This window comes from Epinephelus lanceolatus, chromosome 24 (assembly GCF_041903045.1).
Source record: "Epinephelus lanceolatus isolate andai-2023 chromosome 24, ASM4190304v1, whole genome shotgun sequence".
Lineage (NCBI taxonomy): Eukaryota > Metazoa > Chordata > Actinopteri > Perciformes > Serranidae > Epinephelus > Epinephelus lanceolatus.
Window position 1 is genome coordinate 13,590,916 of NC_135757.1, and position 26,547 is coordinate 13,617,462.

Genomic DNA, 26,547 nt, shown 5'->3' on the forward strand with positions numbered 1-26,547 from the left:
CATACTTTACTACGACTTTTTTTAATTTTAGGACATACTTTACTATGACTTTTTTTAATTTTAGGACATACTTTACTATGACTTTTTTTTTTAGGACATACTTTACTATGACTTTTTTTTTCAATTTTAGGACATACTTTACTATGATTTATTTTTCAATTTTAGGACATACTTTAATATGACTTTTTTTTTTTAATTTTAGGATATACGTTACTATAATTTTTTTTAATTTTAGGACATACTATACTATGACTTTCTTTTAATTATAGAACATACTATGCTATGACTTTTTTAATTTTAGGACATACTATACTATGACTTCTTTTAATTTTAGGACATACTATGACTTTTTTTTAATTTTAGGACATACTTTACTATGACTTTTTTTTATTTTAGGACATATTTTACTATGACTTTTTTTTTAAATTTTAGGACATACTACACCATGACTTTTTCTTTTAATTTTAGGACATACTTTACTATGATTTTTTTATTTTATTTTAGGACCTACTATATTATGACCTTTTCTTTTAATTTTAGGACATACTTTACTATGACTTGTTTTTATTATTTTAGGACATACTTTACTATGATTTATTTTTTAATTTTAGGACATACTATACTATGACTTTTTCTTTTAATTTTAGGACATAATTTACTATGACTTTTTTTTTTTTTTTAAATTTTAGGACATACTTTACTATGATTTATTTTTTAATTTTAGGACATACTTTACTATGACTTGTTTTTATTATTTTAGGACATACTTTACTATGATTTATTTTTTAATTTTAGGACATACTATACTATGACTTTTTCTTTTAATTTTAGGACATACTATACTATGACTTTTTCTTTTAATTTTAGGACATAATTTACTATGACTTTTTTTTTTTTTTTTTTTTTTAAATTTTAGGACATACTTTACTATGACTTTTTTTTTCAATTTTAGGACATACTTTACTATGACCTTTTTTTTTTTTAGGACATACTTTACTATGATTTATTTTTTAATTTTAGGACATACTTTACTATGACTTGTTTTTATTATTTTAGGACATACTTTACTATGATTTATTTTTTAATTTTAGGACATACTATACTATGACTTTTTCTTTTAATTTTAGGACATAATTTACTATGATTTTTTTTTAAATTTTAGGACATACTTTACTATGACTTTTTTTTAAATTTTAGGATATACTTTACGATGATTTATTTTTAAATTTTAGGACATACTATACTATGACTTTTTCTTTTAATTTTAGGACATACTTTACTATGACTTTTTTTTTAAATTTTAGGACATACTTTACTATGACTTTTTTTTTAAATTTTAGGACATACTTTACTATGACTTTTTTTTAAATTTTAGGACATACTTTACGATGATTTATTTTTTAATTTTGGGACATACTATACTATGACTTTTTCTTTTAATTTTAGGACATAATATACTATAACTTTTTCTTTAAATTTTAGGACATACTTTACTATGATTTATTTTTTAATTTTAGGACATACTATACTATGACTTTAAAAAAAAAAGGACATACTTTACTATGACTTTTTTTTTTTCAATTTTAGGACATACTTTACTATGACTTTTTTTAATTTTAGGACATACTGCACTATGATTTTTTTTTTTTTAAATTTTAGGACATACTTTACTATGACTTTTTTTTTTTTTAATTTTAGGACATACTATACTATGATTTTTTTATTTTATTTTAGGATCTACTATATTATGACCTTTTCTTTTAATTTTATGACATACTTTGCTATGATTTTTCTTTTTTAATTTTAGAACATACTATACTGACTTTTTTTATTTTAGGACATACTTTACTATGACTTTTTTAATTTTAGGACATACTATACTATGACTTCTTTTAATTTTAGGACATAATATACTATGATTTTTTTAATTTTATTTTAGGACATACTACACTATGGCTTTTTCTTTTAATTATAGGACATACTATACTGTGATTTTTTCTTTTAATGTTTTTTTTTCTCCACACTTTTTAGGACATACTGTGTTAATTTCCAAATGATCCTCTCATCTTATCTGTTGATTGTTGACTTTTGTCCTTCTTTAAGGTGCTGGACAGTGGAACCATCCAGGAGTTCGACCGTCCTTTCAGCCTGCTGCAAAACAAAGAGGGTGCTCTCTACAAGATGGTGCAACAGATGGGCCAGGCTGAGGCAGCAGCCCTGCTGGAGTCAGCCAGGCAGGTGAGCTGAAAAATTACCATATTTCAAATATGTGCATGTTTTCAGTTGGACTTGTTTTTAATGAAGGGATGATTTTTTTACACTTTCAAAGGCACAAAAGTCTTGACAGCCTGAGGCCAGTGAAGATTTCCAAAGACTGCTGTATAACAGACTCCAGACTGTAAGTAGTCTCAGAGAACACCTGAGGCTTTCCATCACAACCATATGGATGACTGCATGACCTCTCATTTATTCTGAAAGATGCAGTATCTACCTTGTTGTAAAGAAAGCCTTTTTCTGGTAAAAGATTTTCATTTTCAGTTCTGAACCTATGCAGGACAAGTGGATTTTCTATTGTGTCTTTGAAGTTGCTTGTGAAGGAAAACAAATCAAATGTATCAGTGAGTGTGATACTGTCCTGGAAAGCCAAAGTCCTACTGTGAAACTTTAGGTACACTAATGATGGTGCTAATCATGGAATTCTAATACAAACTGTGATCCTTTTGTACATCTTTCTCATAAACATTATTCCATTTTAAATGTCTGAGTTCTCTTCTGCATGTCTTGCTGAAACAGTTGCTGAGCCCATCAGGGAAAATATCACTTAATGAGGTAAAACCTTTTTCTTTAAACAGTCTGTGTAAATACGCATACAGAGTCTATTTCAATACAAGTGGCATCACCAACGTGAGATTTGTAGGTGTTTATGCAGCATTTGACATAATGTGTGAACATGTCATTCAGGACACATTTAAAATGGTAAAAAAAACAACAATAAAACAAAGTATCAAATAATTTGAACAGAAACTAATTCAACACACATTGTAGCAGCTGTGTTCAGATTGCCACCTGACCTCCCTGTCTGTAAATTCTAAAATCAGCAGAGTGAATATTAACAGTTAATAAAAAGATCCAAAGGCAGGAACAAGACATTTATAGATCAGTAAATTCCAAGACATTAATGGACGAAACAGAAATTTTACTGAGATTGTAGAAATGTACACTGCTGTGTAATTTGTTAGATTTAGAAATGATTAATCCTGTGCAACAATGCTCTGTCTTTACAAACACAAGGCAACTTTGGATAGAGTTACATTAAGATGTGTACAAAGTGCTGCAAACCTGAAATAAGGCACTTACAGTTTTATAAGGATTATGCGAGCAATTTTTCCAAGGCATCAGTATATTGAGCAGCAATTTAACATACGATAAATATGAAGCATAGAAAATAAATAGTGATCCATTTAAACAGTTTTTACAACAGTGATTTCCAAGCTTTCTGAGCTTGGAGGAAACAACAGCATGATGTGCTTGGATTTGGCTCGTCCAGTCAAGGCCACACTGAGGCAGCACCATCTTCAGTCGTCTCCTCAGCAGCTGGAGTGGATGAGGCCTTTCTATCAGGCCTGTGTGCGTTCACCAGAGGCTGGAGGGGCGCAGTACGAGCCCAGGCACTTTCTGAAGTCTTCTGGCAAAGCGGCGAGTCAGAGCCTCCCTGAGCTCACAGAGCTGTCTCAAAGATAACCAAGTTACCGTCTGCTGTTTCTGCATGTCCGTTTGATATGTTGGGATGGCTTCTGCTGTTATACGCCTGTAAAGACATTGCAAATCAAGTTGGGCTTAAGATAAAAGCTTTTCATATTTAAAAATGTGTCAGAAGAAAGTGTCTGTTTTGAGGGTAAAACTGGCCTGTTTAGCTGCCTCGAGTAGAGCTGCTGCCTCCTGTTTTCCAGTCTGCTGCACCATTTTATAAAAGATGCCACCTGGATCTTGAAGCAGGGTGTAAGGCTCGGCATAGGCATCGATTTTCCCTGCATCTAGAACCTGAAAATAAAAAACACATTTGTGATAACTGCTAAAAATGTATTTTTCTTACCTGTGTGTACCTTTTTAAAAGGATTAAAAAAAATGTCATGTTCTTTCAGGTTAGACTGTGATTGGCTGAAGGCACCTGATGTTAAGCAGTTTCATCTGCAGGCAAGTTAAGTAAGAGCTGCTGCAATTTTGAAACTTGCACCATGGCTTTGTGCCTTTAGGGGCATTTTTATTTTGAAGAGTAGCTTTATAGGGACAGTTCACCCCAAGAATCTAAAATACATATTTTTCCTCTTTCCATAAATCATAACCCAGTTACCCGAGATAATCCACAGACCTTGTTGTAAACAGTTTCACGTAGGATCTATTTTCTCTCTACACCTGCTGACTGGATCACCGTGCAGAGATCAGCGTACATCTGCTACTAGGAAATTAATGTTACAGCGCAGCCGAGGAGGACACCATTAATATTAGCATCTTGGGCTGTCTCAAGCCTGAGCCTGCACGCTTCCTTCTGTGCGGTGACACAGTTGTTGGATGTAGTTCGGTAGATAGAAAATAGTTCCTACATGAAGTTGCTTGCAACAAGGTCTGTTTGCCATGTGCTGATGTCAGTTTGACAACACACAAGTGGGATTAGGAAATATTAACACTTGCACCATGCTACTGTTTTGTAAAAGGCAGCCAACTCTGAGGACAGAGCAACATCAAGTTAAAGGGAAACCAGGTGAGAGGGGAAAGTTTTGGGGTCAGTTTTCTCAGCACACTTTACGATGAGTTATCTGAGGTTTTTCAACAGATAATACAAAAAAGACGTGCTGTACCACAAGGGTTTTTTTTTTTTTTGGTATATAATACTGCGACTTTTTCGACATGGTCATTCACAGGATCAAACCCTGGTCTATGCCCTGAAAGTCCTGCGCCTTAACCACTCATCCACCACATCTCTAGTTATTCAGCGATTTTATATTTATACCACGTCACCTGATTTTTCAACTTAGTATTCCATGAGTTGTTCATATTTTGCCAATGTGCTACACCATCAATTTTTTCGACACTTAATTTTCTCATGAAAGTATTTATGACAAACTATGCTATGACTTTTTAATGGCATTTTTGCAACATACTACTACTATAATATGACTCCACTCTGAAACCAAACAGATTTTTACACATTTACTGTAATTTAAAATGTTATACTATATCATGTGTCTTACTATTATTGACTTTTGCACTCTTATCATTTTAAGACAATTTCCTTGTATGTGTAAACCAACATGGCAATCAGACTCGCTCTGTGTACTCCGCCTTTCCACCTTGAGCCAAAAACAACTGGACCGTTTATTACTAAGACATATTCAGCAGCTGTTCTTATACCACTCTGCCACTTTGATACTGCTGCTGAAAACACTGGTAAATTAACACGTTTAATGTGTCTTTTATTGTTCACATGTGAGTTTTATGTCACAGATCTTTGTAATCTATGAAGTTCCACGTTCAAGTTCAAACCCTGAACTGAAAAGTCAGCATTTTGTTCTTGTACGAAGAATTTATTTGGAAGTCGCTTGTAGTTCTGAGCTGTAGCTCAATGAAATAAACTGATGCTTCTCATGAACACAAGTAGAATGAAAGGATATTGTGTATGACACTGGTCATGGTTTACTGACTCAGTCCTTGTTCAGGAACTTGTTGACAAGCAGAAGTATCTAGTAGAGCCCGGCCGATTTAATCGGCCAATTATAGCCATAGCCAGAGAATAATCGGCAATCGGCCAGAGGTTGGCCTATAACCTCTAGCCTATAACCTCTGTTAAATTGGCAATAATAAGAACAACTCTGGTACTGTGAACATACATGTGAATGTCTTAATTCATATAGGCTTTGTATGATTATTTTATTTCCCAGAGGTTTACTGCCTTTTTGCACATCATATTTTTGATTTATTTTGTGTTCAAATTGTTCATATGCTGCTTGTTCCACACAATTTCTGATAAAAGTATTTGAAAATAGTAAAATGTTTTTCCTTCAATTTATATCTTTTTAATGAGTGTCTGAACTATATTTAAGCCATCAAAAGCAGGTATTTCGGGGATTTTTAAACTGAAAAATGTAAAAATTTAATCAGCTGATATATCGGTTATCGGATTTTTTTATTCCATAATATTGGCATCGGCCCCAAAAAATCCATATCGGTCAGGCCCTAGTATCTAGCAAGACCATTGTTTTACAGCGGCATATTAAATAATTTGTGTTAGATTCCAACTGGGGCTCAGTGATCACTTAACGCCTCGTCTAAAGGTGCCAGAGAAAATCCTCAAGGAAGAGTTTTCAAGTGTCTCCAGCTCATTAGCTCAGTGAGATAGAGGACCTTTATGAAGTTCAGAGGATCGAAGTTCAATTCTCAGGTGAACAGTCAGTCTGTTTTGAAAGCTGATGTCTGAAGAATAAAGTTAAGTTTTATGGAACACAGACAAAGTGTTTCTAGACTGATAGCTCAGGCTGTTAGAGGACTGAATGGAAACCCAGAATGTGATGGTTCGTTCCTTATCGAGGCCAAGTGAAATGTAAAAGTTGCTGTTCAGAGGAGAGAGTGAAAGGCTTTGTGAAACACAGCAGAAGTGTGAAGTAGAATAGCTCAGGCTGTAAAAGAGCTGCTTCAAGAACATAACGTTGATGGTTTGATCCTTATCCAGGGCAGGTGAATTTTCAAGGCCAACGCCCAAATGAAAAGGTTAAATGCACCCGGAGTAAAGGTATATGTGTAACTCAGTGGCCTTGGTGCGGGAGACTGGGGTTCAAATCTGGTCGGTTTGATTCTTATCCAGGGCAGGTGAAATTTAAAGTCCAACGCCCAAATGAAAAGGTTAAATGCGCCCGGAGAAAAGCTGACATGTGTAGCAGTAGGATAACTCAGTGGTTAAGGCTACTGGCCTTAGTGCGGGAGACTGGTGTTCAAATCTGGTCAGGTTGATGGTTTGATTCTTATCCAGGGCAGGTGAAATTTAAAGTCCAACGCCCAAATGAAAAGGTTAAATGCGCCCGGAGAAAAGCTGATATGTGTAGCAGCAGGATAGCTCAGTGGGTAAGACTACTGGCCTTAGTGTGGGAGACTGGGGTTCAAATCTGGTCAGGTTGATGGTTTGACTCTTATCCAGGGCAGGTGAAATTTAAAGTCCAACGCCCAAATGAAAAGGTTAAATGCGCCCATTAATTAACATTATTTGGGTAATAGGAAAGGTAGGGTAGACAGGAAGGGGGCTAGAACTGGGTGATAGGAAAGGTGGCTAGGACTGGGGAACAGGAAAGGTAGGCAGGTAGGTGGCTAGGACTGGGTCATAGGGAGGGTAGGTAGTAGAAAAGGAAGGGAGGGTAGGTAGCTAGCTAGGCAGGAAGGTGGTTCATTTGTACCTGTTTTTGTAGAAAGAAAATATAGAATAAGTAAGTAATTGATTTTTTCAAGTAAAAATCAGAATCTTGAATCAGAATTACTTGAGAAGTAATCAAGATTCTTGAGAATCTTAAGTTTAATCAAGATCCTGATTTTTACTTGATTACTTGAGAATTACTCAATGGACTTATCAATTACTTAATCAAGAAAAGTTTAAAAAAAGTTACTTGATTACTTGAGAAGAATTTAAATTCTCAAGTAACAACATACAACATACAAATGAATCACCTTCCTGCCTACCTTCTTTTCCTACCTAGCTAGCTAACCTTCCTACTACCTACTCCCCAGTCCTAGCCACCTTTTGGCATACCCTACCTTTCCTACCTAGCTAGCTAGCTTACCTTCCTACTACCTACTCCCCAGTCCTAGCCACCTTTCGGCATACCCTACCTTTCCTACCTAGCTAGCTAGCTTACCTTCCTACTACCTACTCCCCAGTCCTAGCCACCTTTCGGCATACCCTACCTTTCCTATCACCCAGTTCTAGCCCCCTTCCTGTCTACCCTACCTTTCCTATTACCCAAATAATGTTAATTAATGTGGGGATGATGATGACATCCCCACTTTTTCCTGGCGTCCTGGCTCCCCCTTGCCGTGCGATGACGTGCATATGGTAGCATTGGATGTGAACCCCAGTCTCCCGCACTAATGCCAGTAGTCTAATCCACTGAGCTATCCTGCTGCTACACATATCAGCTTTTCTCCGGGCGCATTTAACGTTTTCATTTGGGCGTTGGACCTTAAATTTCACCTGCCCTGGATAAGAGTCAAACCATCAACCTGACCAGATTTGAACCCCAGTCTCCCGCACTAATGCCAGTAGTCTAATCCACTGAGCTATCCTGCTGCTACACATATCAGCTTTTCTCCGGGTGCATTTAACCTTTTCATTTGGGCGTTGGACTTTAAATTTCACCTGCCCTGGATAAGAGTCAAACCATCAACCTGACCAGATTTGAACCCCAGTCTCCCGCACCAAGGCCAGTAGTCTTACCCACTGAGCTATCCTACTGCTACACATGTCAGCTTTTCTCCGGGCGCATTTAACCTTTTCATTTGGGCGTTGGACTTTAAATTTCACCTGCCCTGGATAAGAATCAAACCGACCAGATTTGAACACCAGTCTCCCACACCAAGGACAGTAGCCTTAACCACTGAGCTAAGCTGCTGCTTATACATGCATGCATAAATGCAAAAAAAATGTACCTTTTCTCCAGGCGCATTTAACCTTTTTATTTAGGTGTTGGACTTTAAATTTCACCTGCACAGGATAAGAGTCAAACCATCAACCTGACCAGATTTGAACCCCAGTCTCCTGTGCCAAGGGTAGTAGCCTTAACCACTGAATTAAGCTGCTGCTATAAAGAAACTTTTTCTCAGGGCGCATTTAACCTTTTCATTTGGGTGTTGGACTTGAAAATTCACCTGCCCTGGATAAGGATCAAACCATCAACCTCATGCTCCTCAAGCAGCTCTTTTACAGCCTGAGCTATTCCACCTCACACTTCCTCTGTGTTTCACAAAGCCTTTCACTCTCTCCTCTGAACGGCAGCCTTTAAAATTCACCAGACCAAACCAACACATTCTGGATTTCCAGCCAGTTCTCTCACAGCCTGAGCTATCAGTCCAGACACACTTAGTCTGTGTTCCATAAAACTTTTAACTTTCTTCTGACATCAGCTTTCAAAACAGACTGATTGTTCACCTGAGAATTGAACTCTGATTCTCTAAACTTAAAACTAGTCCTCTAGCTCCCTGACCTAATGAGCTAGAGACACGCTTAAGACTCCTCCTTGAGGATTTTCTCTTAAACCGTTAGACGAGGCGTTCGATGTTTATTGAGCCCCAATTGGAATCTAACACAAACTCTCATGTAGTCTGTGATTTATTTGATATAGGACACAATCCTTTCATTCTACTTGTGTTCATGAGAAGCATCAGTTTATTTCATTGAGCTACAGTTCAAAACTACAAGCAACTTCCAAATAAATTCCTTGTATAAGAACAAAATGCTGACTTTTCAGTTCAGGGTTTGTCCACATCTGTCAGTGTAGTATGCCATTAAAAAAGTCATTGAATGTTTTTTCAGTTTTGATGTTTAGTTTTAAATTGTACAAACAAAGTTGTTGATACCTTGACATACAATTTCTACTAGAAATATATTGTGGATATACTGAATTGTCTTTCTGACGAGTGAGAATGCAGTCAGTGAGCACAAGGCCACTGCTCACTGCAATCAGGAGTTAATAACAAAGAAACAGCTCCAGCGCATCACTCTCCCCAAAAGCATCAGCCTCTCACTTCTAATCTATTAGTGTACTGATAAAACAGAGACAAAATAACATGTTCATAAGTTAGCTGCAGAGGTGCGATAGGTGTGAGCAAGGCTGGCTCTTTCCCCCTGCTTCCAATCTTTATGCTAAACTAACCTACTCGCGGCTCTAGTTTCATATTTAATGCACAGATATGATGAGTGGTACCAATAGCCCCTTTTCTTTTATCAATTACCTGGAATTTTGAAAAACCTCAGCGCGTTTCCACTGAAATTACCCAGGGAAAAAACTTTCCCTCAACCACAAACTTACCCAGAAAAAGGTACCTTGTAGGGGCGTAGGACTTTTCAGATTACCTGGAACTCTTGAGGGGCGGGGCTGTGTGCCTAAGAACGCTGATTGGTGGAACACACACTTGCAGCGTTCCGCACTTCCTGTCACGGCAGCCGCTGCAAACTTTATTTCATTTTGACAAGCTCCACTTTGTTTGTGTTTTGATTAAGGATGGGTACCGAAACCTGGTACTAAATTAGCCCCGAGGCTAAATGATCAAAGACCGTAGTATTGATAAGTGCTGACAGTATTGGTTCTTTTGTGCCGGCGCTGAACTCCTCCACATACACACACGCCTCCACGACACGGTAACCGGTGAACAGCCGAGCGGCCGCATTTGAAACAAAGTGAAGATAACTGAAAAATGACTTGAGTTGACGGCAGCTACACTCATTACTGTAAGTGACATTAAACCTTAGCAAGTAAGAAGCCAATACATGTGTTCAGCAAGCATGAACATGTAACCATCTAGATAGCGATATTCATTATGCTCCGTCCACAGTCTCTCATCCACTGACACTAACGTTATGTCTTACACAAGGACAGCACGCTAGTTCGGCTGATAGCGAATTGTTACCAATACAAATGACAGCTGTCTGTATGTAGACTAACTTAGATTGACACTTATCTTAAAATATTTTTAATCTTAGCTGCTGGCTGAGACATGCAGCCCAAACTCTACCAGCACTAATGTTGCCATGTTACCAGCCAATAAGCTGGCGGAGCCAAATGCAGGACACACGCCGAATCATCTACGTCGTCACGCTAATTTGAATAAATCTTCCAAAACTTTGTGGTGTGGTGAAAAAGCAAACCACACAGATTACCATGAATAAAATGTTTCTAAAGTTCCTGGAAACATTGGTGGAAAAGGAGCTAATCTTGCAGCAGCTATTACCTTCTCTGCTTGTAGGTGGTGACAACTGCTGCCATTTTCCTAGACACCATTTAAAGGTGTGAATGTAGACAGGGCAGAAAATAAAAACTATTATATAGTTAGGTACAGTCTGAGGGGTTGAATCTGACACTCAGCTGTCAATTTATTATTAGGTTCACCTCATTTAACCTTAAGCAGTCTAATACACCTGTCCAGAATAAATATGACCTTACATGGAAGTAGGGATGTCAACGGTTTCCCACCAGTGTCACATACCCCACAGAGGACGCTTTCTAGAATCTGTAAGAGGACTCACCAGTATCCTGTCGCTGTCTATGATGGTGTTCAGACGATGAGCGATGGTCAGCACGGTGCACTCACTGAACTTTTCCCGTATGGTTTTCTGGATCAGTTCATCTGTCCTGCAGAGAGACACAGTACACACATTAAAGAAATGCATTTTACCACCTGAGCCACAAATAAAACGAATAAAATCTTTGATAAGAAAACAACACCTGTGTTAACATGATGTGTTTAGAACTGCTGCAGTAGGAATTTGAAACTGTTCTCTCAATGTTTTGAAACAGTTTATCATTATCAGATGAAATCCCTGTAAGAATTTCATTAAATTCAGGCTTTGAAGACAAACTAAGAGCTTTTTCTGCTCTGATCTTAAACATTTCCCTGAGTGTCTCCAAAGCGTTCACACTGGGGACACACTGAGAACACAAGTATCTGAACGATGACATAAGAAGCAAGTATGTCATGAGGTCCACTATGTATTAATTTACTTTCTCGCAAATAAGGAGGAGAAAAGGAGGGGAAAAAAACAGTACTACCACACAAATTTTTCACTCTTTCCAATGACTGCCAAAGAGGTGAGCTGTGTCAGCAGTACCTGGGGTCCACATTAGCAGTGGCTTCATCGATGACGAGGATGCGGTTCTTCCTCAGGATGGCTCTGGCCAGACACACCAGCTGCCTCTGGCCCACGCTGAAGTTGGAGCCTGACTCGGCTAAAACTGTCTCCAACTTCCCAGGCAGCTCCTCCACAACAGACTTCAGCTGCACCTGTGGGGGACACAGCGTGAGTGTTTGCCTGAGGCATGCAACAACAGGAGCTAGAAAGTCAACTCTTAGGCTGGCTTGCACCAACAAGAAATGATTTTCATCTAAGATTAGCTATAATCAGAGTTTAGCAAGACTAGGTTTAAAGTAAACTAATAAAAAACAACTCATAGCATGTGGAAAAAAAAGTTGAAAGAAGTCATGGTATAGTATGCAAATAAAACTTATAGTAAGGTGTTAAAAGTTGAAGAAGTGGCAGTAAAGTATGTTGAAAAAAAAAGTTAAGTATGTATGTAAATTCATGGTACAGTATGTCAAAAAAATTTAAATACGTCATAGTGTGGTAAGCAAAAAAAGTTTGGTATGTTGTAATAATTTAAAGAAGTCAGCATAGTATGTTGAAATAAAATTAAAAAGTCATTATATAGTATGTATAAAAAATTTAAGAAGTCACAGTATACAATGTGTGACAGCCCTCTTGCCTTCCTGCTTGGGCTGTCCTTTCCTCTTAAGGAGAGAAGCAGGGAGCACATCACTAAGTAACTCACGTCTAAGTTTTAAGTTTATACTGGATCACATTTCAAATTGGAGTTAATGTTTCAGTGTGATAGAAGTAGCGATTAAAAAGCTTTAAATTTGAGTTTAGTGCAGCTAAATTTAAAGTTAAACAAGGATTTAATCTTGGTTGGTGCACCAGCCTTAGAGTGTGCTACTAACCTCCTCCAGAGCCTTCCACAGGTCTTCATCAGTGTGCTGATTGAAAGGGTCCAAGTTCTTCCTCATGGCGCCTGTAAACAGCACCGGGTCCTGGAAAAAAACATTGAGTCAGCTGACTTAACTGCACCCAAGTCTCAGAGATCACACCTCTCCCCTGACCTGTTAGCAGGCCATCACTGCAAGAAAGTGCCACCAGCTCTGAGTTAAGGACTTGGACCTGGGGTCTCCTACAATATGTGATTTAACACTAAAAGAAAATAGGACCCAGCCCGGCCAATTACAACACACCCTCAGATACTGCACCAAAGTCCTTTACACCCCACATCTCACAATATAGACAGATGACTCTGTTCGGAGTATACAGATTCAGTCTCCTCACTGTCAAAATCATAAAATGAGCCCATCGCTGGTCTTGTGCTCTCTGCATGTGTCGTTAAACACACACCAAGTGGTGGTCAGCTGATGTGTACCTGAGGGATGATGGACATTCTCTGGCGCAGGTCGTGGAGGCCGATCTCAGACGTCACCACGCCGTCGATATAGATCTTCCCCTGAGGCTCTGCCAGGCGGAAGAGAGCTGAGACCAGAGAGCTTTTTCCAGCACCTGTTCTTCCCACAATACCAACCTGACACACAGGACAGAAGAATCAAACATGTCCGCTCACATTTAATGTGATGTGAAATGAACAGTATTCAGGCCTCTGAAGATGTCTGACCTTCTCTTTGGGTTGGAACATTGCTTTCAGGTTCTGCAGCACCAGTGGTCCGTCGCTGCTGTAGGAGAAGCTGACCCTGTCGAAGGTCACCAGGCCTTTGCTGGGCCAGTCGGGAGGAGGGCGCTTCTGGGTTTCCCAGGGTGCTTCACTCTCCAGCTCAGTGTACTCCACCACCCTCTCCACTGATGTCATCTGAAGACAGTGGAGATGCAGGTGACTTACAGACATGACAGACAATAAAATCAAAGCACCAAATGTGAATAACGACTTCACAAATAACATTTTTGGATATTTGGACCCCAAAGCCATGAGATGTGTACTGCAAAGGCCAACTCACCTACACCTAAAAATTGCAGATATAGTCACTAAAAATACAAGTTGTAAATGAAGTCACAGACAAACCAAACATCTTACCATGTTCTCCACCTCTGCACTCTGCCTGACACCCCACTGGAACATTCCCATCAGTGTGACAGAGTAGCTCAGAGCCAGACCAACAGAGCCGGCGTCCAGCTCTAACAGAACCAGGAAAGACATTTCATGTTTTATTGCAACAGTGGACACTCGTTCTTATAAAGGAACTGTATGCAACATTCAGAGTATTAATATAGCAGCCATTTGCTATGTAAAGATATGGTGGAGTATAGTGGAGATGAAGGCATGCTTCTTTTTGTATTCCAAGCTTCTCAGTTCTTTGTCGCAGTACATGGTCCGGCCACATGTGCATGTGAAGAGCTGAGAGTGTGTCCCACTGGCTAGCTAATCAGTGCCGCTCTGCACTACACTTTTTTGGCGTTTACTGCTAATATTGGGACGCGGTTGTCGCAGAAGCGTAGCACCCACTGTGTGGTTCCCTTCAGGGTAATAGTGTTTGCTCTGTCAGGGCAGTTGCTGTTGCAAGCGCTGTTAGCTGCTAACAGCCAGCTCAGCCAACTCCATGGTGAGAGCTGTGTGCAGACAATCCCTTCCCAAACTCTGAGTCATACATACACTCTAAATGTCACATACAGCTCATTTAACAAAACATCACTGTCTAGGATTTAAACATTTCTGACTCTGAGAGCGGTACAAAGTCAGAGTTTATCTTAAAAGATCACAAGTCATCCTTACGGTCTCTGAGCAGCAGGCAGCCAAAGGTGGTGACGGTAACAAAGATGGAACAGATGCCGTCAAGACGGACAGCAAACCAGCGAGAAGTGGTCAGGAACAGAAACCAGGCCTCTGTTCATGACAAAGAAATATGTTATTTTCATTGGAGCGACACAGCTGAAGCTTCATACTGATGAGCAGTGACTCGGAGGCTGAGGGGAGGCTGAGGGGAACCTGAGTGCAGGTCCTGATGAGCATCGAAGGCTTTCTGGAACCTCTCCTCTGCTCCAAAGGCTCGGATCGTCCACAGGCCCTGAAGAGACGATGACAGGTGGGAGAACACTGGACTCCGAGCTGCGGGAGGGATAAAAAAAACAAATGAATTTCAACTCACTAATATACAGCACAAACACATACACGATATGGGCATTGTCGCTCGCTTTAACAAATCTCACAAGTGCCCAGCCTAAAACTGACGGTGAAACACACAGTGGGAAACTCACTGGTGGACTCGAGGCGTTTGATGTCTCTGGAGGTCTGCAGGAAATAGCGACGTAGGTAGAGAAAGACGAGGAGGAGGGGGACCACAGGAATTAGGATCCAGGGGATTATAGACACTGCCACAGCGATCACCCCAAGAATCTGCAGGAACACCTGCTCAGAGAGAAAACACAAAAAATACTTCACATCTAAAATCTGCTTGTTAACTGATCACTGTGTGACATACATGCTGAATTGTTATGTTCAACTGATCAACCCTCTGATAAATGCTGCTTTAGTGTTCATACATCTGACCTGACATAAAAACAGGAGAGAGAATGAACTAGTGATTGTAATGAGGCCGTTTGAGGTTGCGTGTTATAATCTATATTCAGTCATTTGATTCTTCAACTACAACGTAACAGCTTAGTGCTAATGTGTTAAAGGGAATGTAATACATACAAATGCAGATCCCACTGTTGTGATGGCATAGAAAAAAAAAATAAAAAAGTAACCCTCATTTTATGCATATGGTGCTCCTTTCATTATACTATGACAGTTTCCTCAAATTAAATAAAACATCTCAATATATGGCCTTGTTTACAGTATCGCCACATATTGAATTACAACCCCAGTATCTTGATTCCTATGATATCACCAGATTCTTGCAATACACAGGCCTACCTGTACGGCAGAGGCCTCAGGGTTTATGTAATATTTGGCACCTCATGAGTGAGCCAGCTGTGAGTTCAAAACATAAGACATTCAGACACATCAGTGTCATTGCAGTTGAAGATTTGTATTATCTACAACCCTGCAGCACAGAAGATCTACACAATCACCATGTTTTCATGGTCGGCATACAAGATTAGTGTCACCAATTTAGTATCTAACTAATCTCTTTAAACACGCATATACATGCAGAATCTCTAGGCGACGGGACCAGATTTGGTATCAACAAGTGTTATGTTTTCCAATTGTAGAGTGAGTCGTGTTGACCGATCACATTTAAAGTGCATGTGGAGAGGCAGAATGCATTGGTCAAAGTGCAATCTCGTATGCGCTGGCTATCTGCTGACAACAGGTAAGCTTTGTATTAGCTTTTAGAGGTGGGGGTGGGGAATCAATACAGCATAGCATCGCAATACTGCTGTGGAGCAACATCGTATCGTCACACAGTGCCAAGTATTGATTTTTTATTATATAAATTATTATATATTACAAATTAAACTTTGGCAGCCTACTAGAATAATGTTATTAATTGCTTTTTCAGTTCACTAGATACATTTTGCTGCAAAAATAAAATGGCTGAAGTGAGATGAACAGACTGAAAACTTTATCTTGTTAGATAAAACAGATGTTGACCAATTTTTCCTCTGGCGACATAATTTACAGTTGAGAAAAGGTAATATATCACAATATATTTTATCGCAATTATACTGTATCATGACTTTACTATTGTGACAGTATCGTATCATGGATCCTCTGGTGATTCCCACCCCTACTAGCTTCTTCTAAATTTAAATGCAATGAAATGATTGGCACACAGAGGAGAAGTCTTGGCTCAGATAGCTGCAGGCTACACCACATCAGCCTGAAATATTGGCCTCGCACCACGAGGATTATCAGAACAGTAGCTAATGGATTTCGAGATTGGTATCCATCCACTTGCTCAACTTTGTTCCTGAGTTATGGTGCTGAATAGTGGCCAGACAAGTGTTTTAGCAGAACAGTATGATGTCACAGTGAAATTGACCTCTGACCACCAAAATATAATAAGTTCATCCTTGAGTCCAAGTGGATGTTTGTGCCAAATTTGAGGAGATTTCCTCAAGCCATTCCTGAGATATCTGGGACAGACAGATGGACGGACAACCCAAAACATAATGCCTCCTGTCATGTCTGTTGTCAGTGTGGAGGCATAGAAAATGTTTCCGTTCTCTCTCAGGCTGCACCAGTGATGGACCTAAAAATGTATTTTGCTGTTCAAGCATTAATTAAACACCAATGTGAGAGCAAGATACTCTCTCCACTTCTCACCGGTCAGTCTCCCAATAAACATTCTCATCACTTTCATCATTTATCAGGAGGATGACATTGTATTCAGCTATTTCTGTGAGTCTTGTACGCAATGTTCTTAAACTTAACCGTAAAGTCCTACACAAATTACACTGATATAATGAATGGCCGATACCTTCTGTGGTTGTTAGTATTAATCAACCATCTAGCCTCAGTTTTGAGGCTCTCATGAGCTGCTGTGTCATCTCTGCTTACCTGAACGAAGTCCACAAAAGTCCACGGCATGCTAGAATCCAGTTGGCCAATATCCTTTGAAAACCTGTTCAGGACTCTTCCTGAGGAGATAATATAGAGAATATCTTAATAACAACTTGAGCTACCATAACATTTAATTTGCTAATTTATAGTTATGAGGAGAATCTGACTGAAGTGCTGTCACATCTTTTTAGTCATGTGGTTTCCCCTCACACAGTTTTGTAAGGCTCTGTTACATCTTGTATGGATGTCATTTTTGGAGCACCTGAGCTGTCTTAAAGCTTGGCAGGGTTCTGACAAGTTGCAACAACTCCCCAATTTTACTTCAAAGCTAAATGCCAAGAGCTACTGTACTTGATGTAATGGATTTTTGCCTTTCAGCAATTAACATTCTTTTCTGAAACACCAATCAAATACATGTCACTCAAAGATTATAAAAGAGTAGACATAATTTCCTTACAAATGACAGACAGGAATTCTAGTGGGATAGGGATAGTTCAGATCTTTTGAAGTGGGGTTGTAAGGTACTTAACCATAATATGATGCTCAGCATGTTTAGAGAATCAGGCTGGCGGCAGGCTTTAGCTTCCGTGGCCGCAGAAGTACCACCACGGAAGCTAAACAACGTACTGCTGTGAACAAGGGGCAGCAGCAAAATGTATTTCAGTAATCCTCATTTTCTGTAACCAGTGTCGCATGATAGCATAGTGGAATTAGTTGGCTAAAGAACTCACTAGCCAGCAACTACAAGAGTATAAATTTAACAACTTAATGCTTCATTCAAACTCTTGTCACAGCAAAGGAGAGCGCACTGCTATCGTCAGGTGAGTGACAGCTTTGTACGGCTAATTTCCTGTAGCCACTGTAACATTACCATAAAAGCATGGTGGAATTAGCAAGCTAGATACCTAACTAGCCAGCAACTGTGGGAATGGCAGCTTTGGGCGGAGAAGAGGGAAGATCACATCATCAGTTTGTTTGAGGAAGAGCTATGTCTGTTTGACATCGTTGAGGAGAAGGCAGGAGTAAGACTTCTGAACAGATGCCACCACCTTTGTAACAACCCCTACTTGATGTTGACCAATTAAATGGTTTGGCTGATAACTTGGCAGCCATAGGACATTTTACAAACTACATACATCACTGACTCCAGCTAAAGAGGAGAGTTGTATTAAATGATCAGTGGGTACAGCTCCAGAGAAAGCAGGTTGTGTCTGCTGTATTGTTTTTCATTTCAAGATGTATTTATGCGAAATTTTGGACTGCACCACAACAGTGAAGCCGAGTCTGTGACCTCCTGGTTCAAATTACAAGCCCTCTACATCAACGGTTCAGCCTTGTTTTGGATAGTTCTTTATTTACATGCTACCCCACTTCAAAAAACCTAAACTATCCCTTTAAGTCACTATGCATTCTTTCAACTAATGCCCAAAATATTACCAAGATATTTATTTATTAATTAGAGGTAATGTTAAAACCTTTGCTTACCAATAGGGTTGATGTCAAAAAAGCGCACATGTGTTCGGAGTATGGCGTTGAACATGCGGTTGTGCAGAGTCTGTGTACACCTCACCAGCACATGGAACAGGGAAATATTCCTGATGAAGCCAAAAATGATGGTGGCTGCAGTCAAAGCTGTGGACACAAGCAGAGGAATATTCTTTTCTCCACTGAAAAAGAACACAGTACATAAAGTGCAGGAAGAGATGACAGTACGTCATTTTAGATTACCTCCATAAACCCCCAGGTAGAAATCTCTGTCCAGCTCTGCCGTGACATTTACTCCGTTTTGGGTGACAGTGCTGTTGGCGCTCAGCTTCTCTTGCTCATCAGCCCTGAACAGTCAAAATATTACAGAGTTACACAAGAAGAACGTCAATAAATTAATCAAAGGCAGAGACCTGTGAGGAACACGCTAATATGGGGATTAGTGTACAACAGGTTTTCGTTTCATACTTACCAGTGAGCCAGCCACCAGTCCTGCATGATATATGCTACCTAGAAGAGAGAGGATGGATTATTGGTTAGTGTTCCTAACAGTTAAACTTTCCCACATTGTTTCTCACTGTAGAAAGTGAAATTAACTTTTTTTAGAGTCATTATTATTATTATTATTATCATTGTTATTATTAATAGTATTGCCCTTCCGTAGGCTTCTCACATACCTGAGCCAGAATGTTCATGAGTATGACCACCAGCAGAACCACCACGTTGGCTCCAGCTTTCAGGTATTTGACGTACAGACTCACTTTAATGGTTCCCTGAGCACGATTCTCCTCTGCTACTGTCTGCACTGGCTCTGCCTGCATGGAGAAACATCATGATCACAGTGCACAGTTTAATAAATTACAAACCACACTCAATAATGAAAAAGGCAGAGTAACATTTTAGTCAGAGCAACTGACCCTATTTAGGAAGATACTGTCCAATGCAAACACATGAGAAAAATGTCATATTTAAGGTAATAATCTCAAAGATTTTCATTGAAATAAATGTCCATTACATCATCATCTATCACTGAATGAGGTAACACAGTGGTGACTGAGCGTAGGTTGCACTAACTGCCCATACAAGTATATATACCCTTTCAACAGCAGCCATTATAAACTGAGCAGCACTGCCCTCCTCTGGACAAATTAAGACATGGTGTTCATTCATTTTGAACAAAGGCCAGTTGCTGATCCTGTGTCACCTGTAGTTTGTGTTAGACAAACAAAGAGAGATGGAAAATGATGTACAAACCGGTAAATGGTCTCCATCTTTGACCGAGTGCACAGAGGAGGTCTGTGAGAGGACGGAGTTCTGGGACAGAGTTCTGCACCTGGTGATGATGTCTTGAGGAGGCTGCGGTTGCTCCTCCTCCTCCTTCAGCAGGGAGGTAAAGTCCAGTCCAGACCGCTGCAGCTCTGCATATGTCCCCTTTGCCACCATGTGACCCTGACATGTGGACACACACTCACAGTTAGGATACTCTACATATCTGCACTTGTGTTCACATTACCACTGCCAACACATAAACACTATCTCACCATGTATACACACACTTTGACAAGTTTATGGTGAATACATTTCATCAGTCTAGGATGCTGGTGCTAACCTTTAAAAAAACACAAACAGTGTGCAGTCCTGCTCGTGACCTGAACAGGCTGTTAATGTTCATTACGTTGTTGTAAGGAACAACATTCCTCTCTTCTACAAACATTACCAGGAGTGTGGCTAAGGTCACACTGATAAAGTGAAGTGAACATAGATTTATATTTTGCTCTATTTCATGTTTTAATGACTAAATTTAGTTAGTTGATTTCCATATATTTAAAGACAGTGTACCAGGATATTTAAAAATCCTGCCAATATGATTTTCTTTCTTTTCTTTTCCTTTTTTTAAAGATATTTTTGGGGCTTATTGCTTTTATTTGATAGGACAGCTGTAGCATGAATGATGATGATTTTCAATACCATGAGGCTCTTCCTATAAAACTCAAATGGAGGGGCTATACTGAGGTGACGTATTGTAAACAGTGCACAGCATTCGCCACCAGAGGTCAGTCTCTACGGTGCAGCTGAGCTGGAAAAAATGGCAACTGTGAGAGGTGGGGTTAACATTACAGGACTGTTGACAACCAACTAGCAACAGCAGAGATAAACTAGGGAAACACAGCATATTTTCAGATCTAACTCAGTGAATTAAGGGTTTATTTTAACCAAACCGGAGATGGTTTTAATGAGATTTATTTTGTTTCTGTTGAATTTGAATGAAGTGTGTTCTATGACTGAGTTAACAAGGCAACAAGCTAACGTTAGTCTTAGTTGGGTGTAAGAGAGAAACTTGAATTCAGAAGGTGTATGGTTGTATTTCTGTTTAACAAGGAGACAGTGTAAGAATATTGCCTTTCTTGACACTTTCTGAGTTTATATTGCTTAATTAGTCTGAAAAAGCTAACAGAGCTTGTGGAACGTAGCAAACTTGCCAGTTGGGGGTGGCGTTTAAGAAGGAAGGTATGAAAAAACAGATACCAACCAAGCTTACTGTACATAGAAAGTTTGGGAACACAGGGAATAATTTAATCTGAACAGGCACCAACCTCCTTGAGGACGATAATCTCATCAGCTGTCTTCAGGTACTGCAGCTGGTGGGTAACCAGGATACGAGGCTTGTTCTTCAGCATGCCACAAATACACCTGAATAATGGACATACAGTGAAGATCAGGTCAGATTTTAGTGCGAATGCACATATTTTATGTCTTATTAACAGAGCAGCAAGTTGTGTTACAACTAGACAGAAAACAAATCCTAAGTAGAATCACTGTATGTGTGTGTGTGCCTACTCCTAGTTACAGTTGTTAGGCACTGTCAGTGGGACTGTGTTATCCAAGCGGAAGAGTGTAACAGGAAGAGTAGGGCCAACTTCAATTGTCTGCCTGACACTAGCAGCACCGCACCTTTTCCTGACTCTGCTTTGGTTCAGGCATTTCAAACACTGTGAACCTTTTCTTAATCTCTGTCTCTTCTTACACGAGTGTCATTTTGTCGCAAAGGAACGTGGCTCAATAACCTACAACAACCTACCTACAACAACTAGCGGATATCAATCAGTGTAAACTATACAGGGGAGACCAGTAAAATGGCAGATAAATTCCCACCACTCTTTTTACAGCAACTTTCTCCTGCTGTGATCTGTCCCTGAAGGCTTTCCGCTGCAGCTTTGAAGCTCTCTCCACCAGAGGGTGTTGGCCAGAACACTATTTTTTCTGTCTCATGGTAAAATAAATCCCCAGTGCTGTGTTTGAGAGCTTAACCTGCTGCTCTAATGTGCGCCTACTACAGCATGTAGACGTATGGTGGTTACACAAGCACATAGACCTGACAACCTGGAAGGTTCACATACAGTGAGAGGAGGAACACTTCAATTTGGAAATCACTCACTGCTCAAAGAGGTGTCTTCCAACTTCAGCGTCCACAGCACTCAGAGGATCATCCAGGAGGTAGATGTCTGCATCCTGATACACGGCCCTGAAACCACACATCATTTTGTTAGCATGTACTGACGGCATGCTTAGTGTACATTATATCACACATTTGTTTTTTGTTGTTGTTTTTTTTAAGATATTTTTTGCCTTTAATTGATAGGATAGTGAAGTGTGAAAGGGGGACAGAGAGAGGGAGAGACATGCAGCAAAGGGCCACAGGCTGGAGTCGACCCCGGGCCGCTGCAGCAACAGCCATGTACATGGCCCCATGTACATGGCTGTTGCTGCAGCTCTACCACTAAGCCACCGACGCCCCTATATCACACATTTGTTAACTATATATTTATAAATATATTATCAAATAGTCCTTCAAGACGCAAATATGTGTGTTTAATGTATCAATGCTCTTTTCATCTTGAGAAAAACACTGGTGGAAATATCTCATTTATCTTGACATAAAAAATACAAACATTATCTTGACATCAACTTTGCACACTTTGTCCAGGACAAACAATTTATCTAATTATAATATACAGTAAGAATTTAGACTGTCCTCTTACCTTGCCAGGTTGACACGAGCTTTCTGTCCCCCACTGAGTGTGGCGCCTCTGTCCCCGATCAGTGTCAGGTCTCCGTCAGGCAGCAGCTCCATGTCCTGCACAAACAGACACAATAATATCATTAATGTGGAACAGAGGAGTGTGTGGAGTGAGTATATAACATACAGACACTACTACTAGTTGTCATTTCTGTAGCAATACTGAGCAGAACAAAACAATGAAGTTGCTTTGCTTGATCTGGATCCAAGAGCAATGATGACCAGGCTCGGGAAAAGACACAGCTGTTATATACAACCTTGCACAATTAAGAGGTAGAAAATCAGGGACTGTTGGGCCTGACCCTCCAGTGATGTGATGTCGGAACATGTGCAGAAAGAGCCTGCACACATCACTTTCCCTGGAAGACTGTGTTTTCACACAAAAGAAGTGGGAGGTGAGAATGTTGTTTCCTCTGTGGGTCCTTTCCACCATTCTCTGACTGTTTTATCAGCCTGATGAAGGCATGCTGCTAAGATAAGAGTGATGTCAATGCACAAGTTTGGGCAACTTTTTAGCTGGAAGTTAATCTTCATAAGAACATGTGGACATTTGGGCCAAATATTATTTTCCCTTCTACCAATATTATTTTACCAAGCATGAGTTAATAGGTTTATATAATGTCAGCTAACTTATACAGTATCATGGGACTAAGAATAACACACATGAACACAGTTAGAAACCCTGAGAAGTTTATAAAGGGCCAAGAAAGCAGGTTTCTGAGGTTCAAATCAACCTTTGCCCCATTTTCACTTCATCCCTCAAGGCGATAAAAGGATCCAAGCTGTTTCAAAGTAAAAAAAAATGACACAAGCTGACAGTAGCACAGTTACCAAAGTGCATGTGAATACACAGTGAGTCAGCATATTGCTGCTCTGACATGAATACTGCCAGGAGTATTTTGTGACGGCAGATAAAAAGATGGGCTTGGCTTATGCTGGGTTAGGGTTAGATGAGGTACAGATTAAGTGAAGATATAGTGTTCATTTGGGGTGTGTGTGTGTGAGAGTGTATTACACACTGACACCATAAAAGGTCCAATCAAAGACAAGGATGAGTGTCTTGTCTGCGTCAGAGCTGGGGTTTTTATTTGGATAATAAGGATTCATTATGTCACAGGACTCACATGTAACTCATTCACTGGACACAGCTTCAGTGACCTCTCCTCGTGCCAGGCTGGAGATCCTAACAGTTTAGTACAATCATAGCGAGTAGCAGGCAGCACCACCAGCAATCTCATAATTTAAGATGTGCAGTTACATGTTAAAACTAAGGTCTGAGTCGTTCATCCACCAATCAAGCAATGAACAGATTGAGCTCAAACTGACTGCATGGCTTAAACTGGCTTAAACTAGAATACCATCCAAACCAGTCGGGTTGCAGTTAAAGTTTACATCCAGGTCTGTCTGGACTCATATGTAGCCATGACAGTTGACAATGCTTCAAATGATGCTGCAAAGAAGCTGCATATTCTAAAGTATGTTTGCTTCACACACATCTTCAACTCAGTGGCACAGAAGGTCTGCAATGCAGTTGGGTCAATCTAGTTCCTGCACTCCTTACTATGTGGCCTGATACTGTCTTGCTGGAATGAAAAAAGACATCATCTGGTTTGCAATATATGATTTTACTGTAAATATGCTACTGTGGATGTGTTGATGTTGTTACTACTACTATGGTTGCCCAAGGATTGATAAGCCAGATAAGTCAGAGCTGGCTGGTGACCAGTTTTACAACAACAGTTCCAGGTTTGTCAATGTTTAGTGAGGTCAGATACATTAAAGAGAGTCTGAGTAAATTTAAGTCTGTTAGCAGCCCAAATCAAGAGGCAGATACAAGCTGTATTTATCACTTTCGTAAAACCACATTTTTTTTAAATTTTTTTTTTAATTTTATATACTTTATTAATCCCTGAGGGGAAATTCAATTTTTCACTCTGTTGTCAATTACACACAGGTCCGAACACACACATGCACAAACTGGACCTATACATGCACTAAGTGGGGAGATGTCAGAGTGGGCTGCCCATGACAGGCGCTCCGAGCGGTTCAGGGGTTTGGTGCCTTGCTCAGGGGAACCTCGGCAGTGTTCAGGAGGTGAGCTGGCACCTTTCCAGCTACCAGTCCACGCTCCATATTTTGGTCCGGACGGGGATCCTCCAGTTCCCAACCCAAGTCCCTATGGACTGAGCTACTGCCGCCCCACATGAAACGGTATATGGCCTTGGCAGCGGTCAATACTGTCTGAGTGCCCTTTTAGTTTTAGCATGTAATGAGTCATCCGTTTATCTAAACTGTAATGTGCTCTTGGTGTAAATTTATACAACATTATGTAATAATTAAACAACTTCTCACCCTCTTCAGAGCGCATGCTCGGAGGACTCTCTCATACTTCTGCGGGCTAAATTCTTTCCCAAACAGGATGTTACTGCGGATGGTACCAGGGAACACCCAGGGCTGCTGGGCGGCGTAGGTCAGCTGACCGTTGACCTTCAGCACCCCCTTCTCATTCGGCAGCTCTCCCAGGATGGTGCTCAGCAGTGATGACTGGATGGACATGTGGGCATAAAGGAAAGTAAGACACAAGCTGACTGATGGTGGGAGAAAATGTACACAAACTACCTGAACGTGTCCAGCTTATAGCAATTTTTCTTATACATGTGTCTACTACAAGTAACAAGTCTATCAGCCTTCTGACTCTGAAATGATGACATGAGTGATGTCTGACCTTTCCAGCTCCTACTGGTCCAATTACAGCCAACAGCTTATTTGAGTTCAGAGTGAAGGAGAGATTCTGCAGAGTTGGAGCATCCAGATTCTGCCAGGGGTACAAAACATATTTGAACATTACAACATGAATCAGGTTTTTATTCAAGATATCAATTAACTCTTTATCACCTGCTTGATGGGGATATTGTTTTTAAAATGTTTCATTTGTAGACTATACAGTGCATTAGCACCTAGATCACCATACAGGCCCGAATACAAAACAATATTTTCCAGGAATTTATATTTGAAAATGAGACATACTAGAAAATTATGTATTCACAACATCGCATACAATCTTTTTGAATGGACGAGATATCTGGTTGTATCATTGCCTCCACAAAGGACATCATGTTTTTGGTTTGTGTGTATGTTTGTCTGTTTGTCAGCAGGGTTATCAGTGTTTGCACTGGATCAGCAGACTTTCAGGATTGATTGTGTGTGTGTGTGTGTGTGTGTGTGTGTGTGTGTGTGTGTGTGTGTGTGTGTGTCTGTGTGTCTGTGTGTTATCCTTTGTGATCATTCTGTGCTCCCTCTCTGTATTCAGAGGACACACAGTGCAGGAGGAACTCTATAACGGCAACTTTCTGTAGCTGCTGTTGCACGAGTTAGACCCAGTTCCGGACCGGGGGTGTGTGGTTTCTATGAGAATGTGGCCGGTTTCATTTAAAATAGGCCGGAAAAACAATAGACAACACTGAAACAAGAGTGCTGTTCTATTTCTGTATGAATTAACAAAAAGTCAACTGCTGATACATGCGGTCCACCCTAAATGACTCAATGTGTGGGAAACCCTAGGATTTTGGAAAAAACTATATGCCCTACTAGCATGGGCCAAGAAGGATTTCATTCAATTTTTAAAAGTCAAAAGTGTGTTCGACCATCGACCACAGACACAAAAGGGACTCAAAT

General features: G+C 40.0%; 2 protein-coding genes across 3 annotated transcripts in view; one reads left to right on the plus strand and one right to left on the minus strand.

Annotated features, from left to right (window-relative positions):
* The window catches only part of LOC117250037 (ATP-binding cassette sub-family C member 4-like), a 31,047-nt gene extending 28,290 nt beyond the window's left edge, over positions 1–2,757 (plus strand). For both annotated transcript variants that reach the window (XM_033615990.2, XM_033615989.2), the window contains exons 30-31: positions 2,104–2,238; positions 2,330–2,757. In XM_033615990.2, coding sequence (XP_033471881.1) covers positions 2,104–2,238; positions 2,330–2,344 — 150 coding nt within the window. In that variant the 3' untranslated portion in view covers positions 2,345–2,757. The remainder of the gene's footprint in view (positions 1–2,103; positions 2,239–2,329) is intronic.
* A 148-nt stretch (positions 2,758–2,905) lies between these two features.
* The window catches only part of abcc4 (ATP binding cassette subfamily C member 4 (PEL blood group)), a 41,281-nt gene continuing 17,639 nt past the window's right edge, over positions 2,906–26,547 (minus strand). The window contains exons 10-31 of the mRNA XM_033615988.2: positions 25,598–25,687; positions 25,225–25,416; positions 22,835–22,929; positions 22,231–22,317; positions 21,389–21,485; positions 20,049–20,243; positions 19,472–19,609; positions 19,267–19,304; positions 19,038–19,141; positions 18,795–18,941; positions 17,307–17,386; positions 15,056–15,206; positions 14,787–14,906; positions 14,574–14,684; positions 13,878–13,978; positions 13,464–13,655; positions 13,218–13,373; positions 12,748–12,837; positions 11,861–12,033; positions 11,279–11,384; positions 3,907–4,041; positions 2,906–3,808 (exon numbers count right to left, since the gene is read on the minus strand). Of these exons, the coding sequence (XP_033471879.1) occupies positions 3,719–3,808; positions 3,907–4,041; positions 11,279–11,384; positions 11,861–12,033; positions 12,748–12,837; positions 13,218–13,373; positions 13,464–13,655; positions 13,878–13,978; positions 14,574–14,684; positions 14,787–14,906; positions 15,056–15,206; positions 17,307–17,386; positions 18,795–18,941; positions 19,038–19,141; positions 19,267–19,304; positions 19,472–19,609; positions 20,049–20,243; positions 21,389–21,485; positions 22,231–22,317; positions 22,835–22,929; positions 25,225–25,416; positions 25,598–25,687 (2,688 nt within the window). The 3' untranslated portion in view covers positions 2,906–3,718. The remainder of the gene's footprint in view (positions 3,809–3,906; positions 4,042–11,278; positions 11,385–11,860; positions 12,034–12,747; positions 12,838–13,217; positions 13,374–13,463; positions 13,656–13,877; positions 13,979–14,573; positions 14,685–14,786; positions 14,907–15,055; positions 15,207–17,306; positions 17,387–18,794; positions 18,942–19,037; positions 19,142–19,266; positions 19,305–19,471; positions 19,610–20,048; positions 20,244–21,388; positions 21,486–22,230; positions 22,318–22,834; positions 22,930–25,224; positions 25,417–25,597; positions 25,688–26,547) is intronic.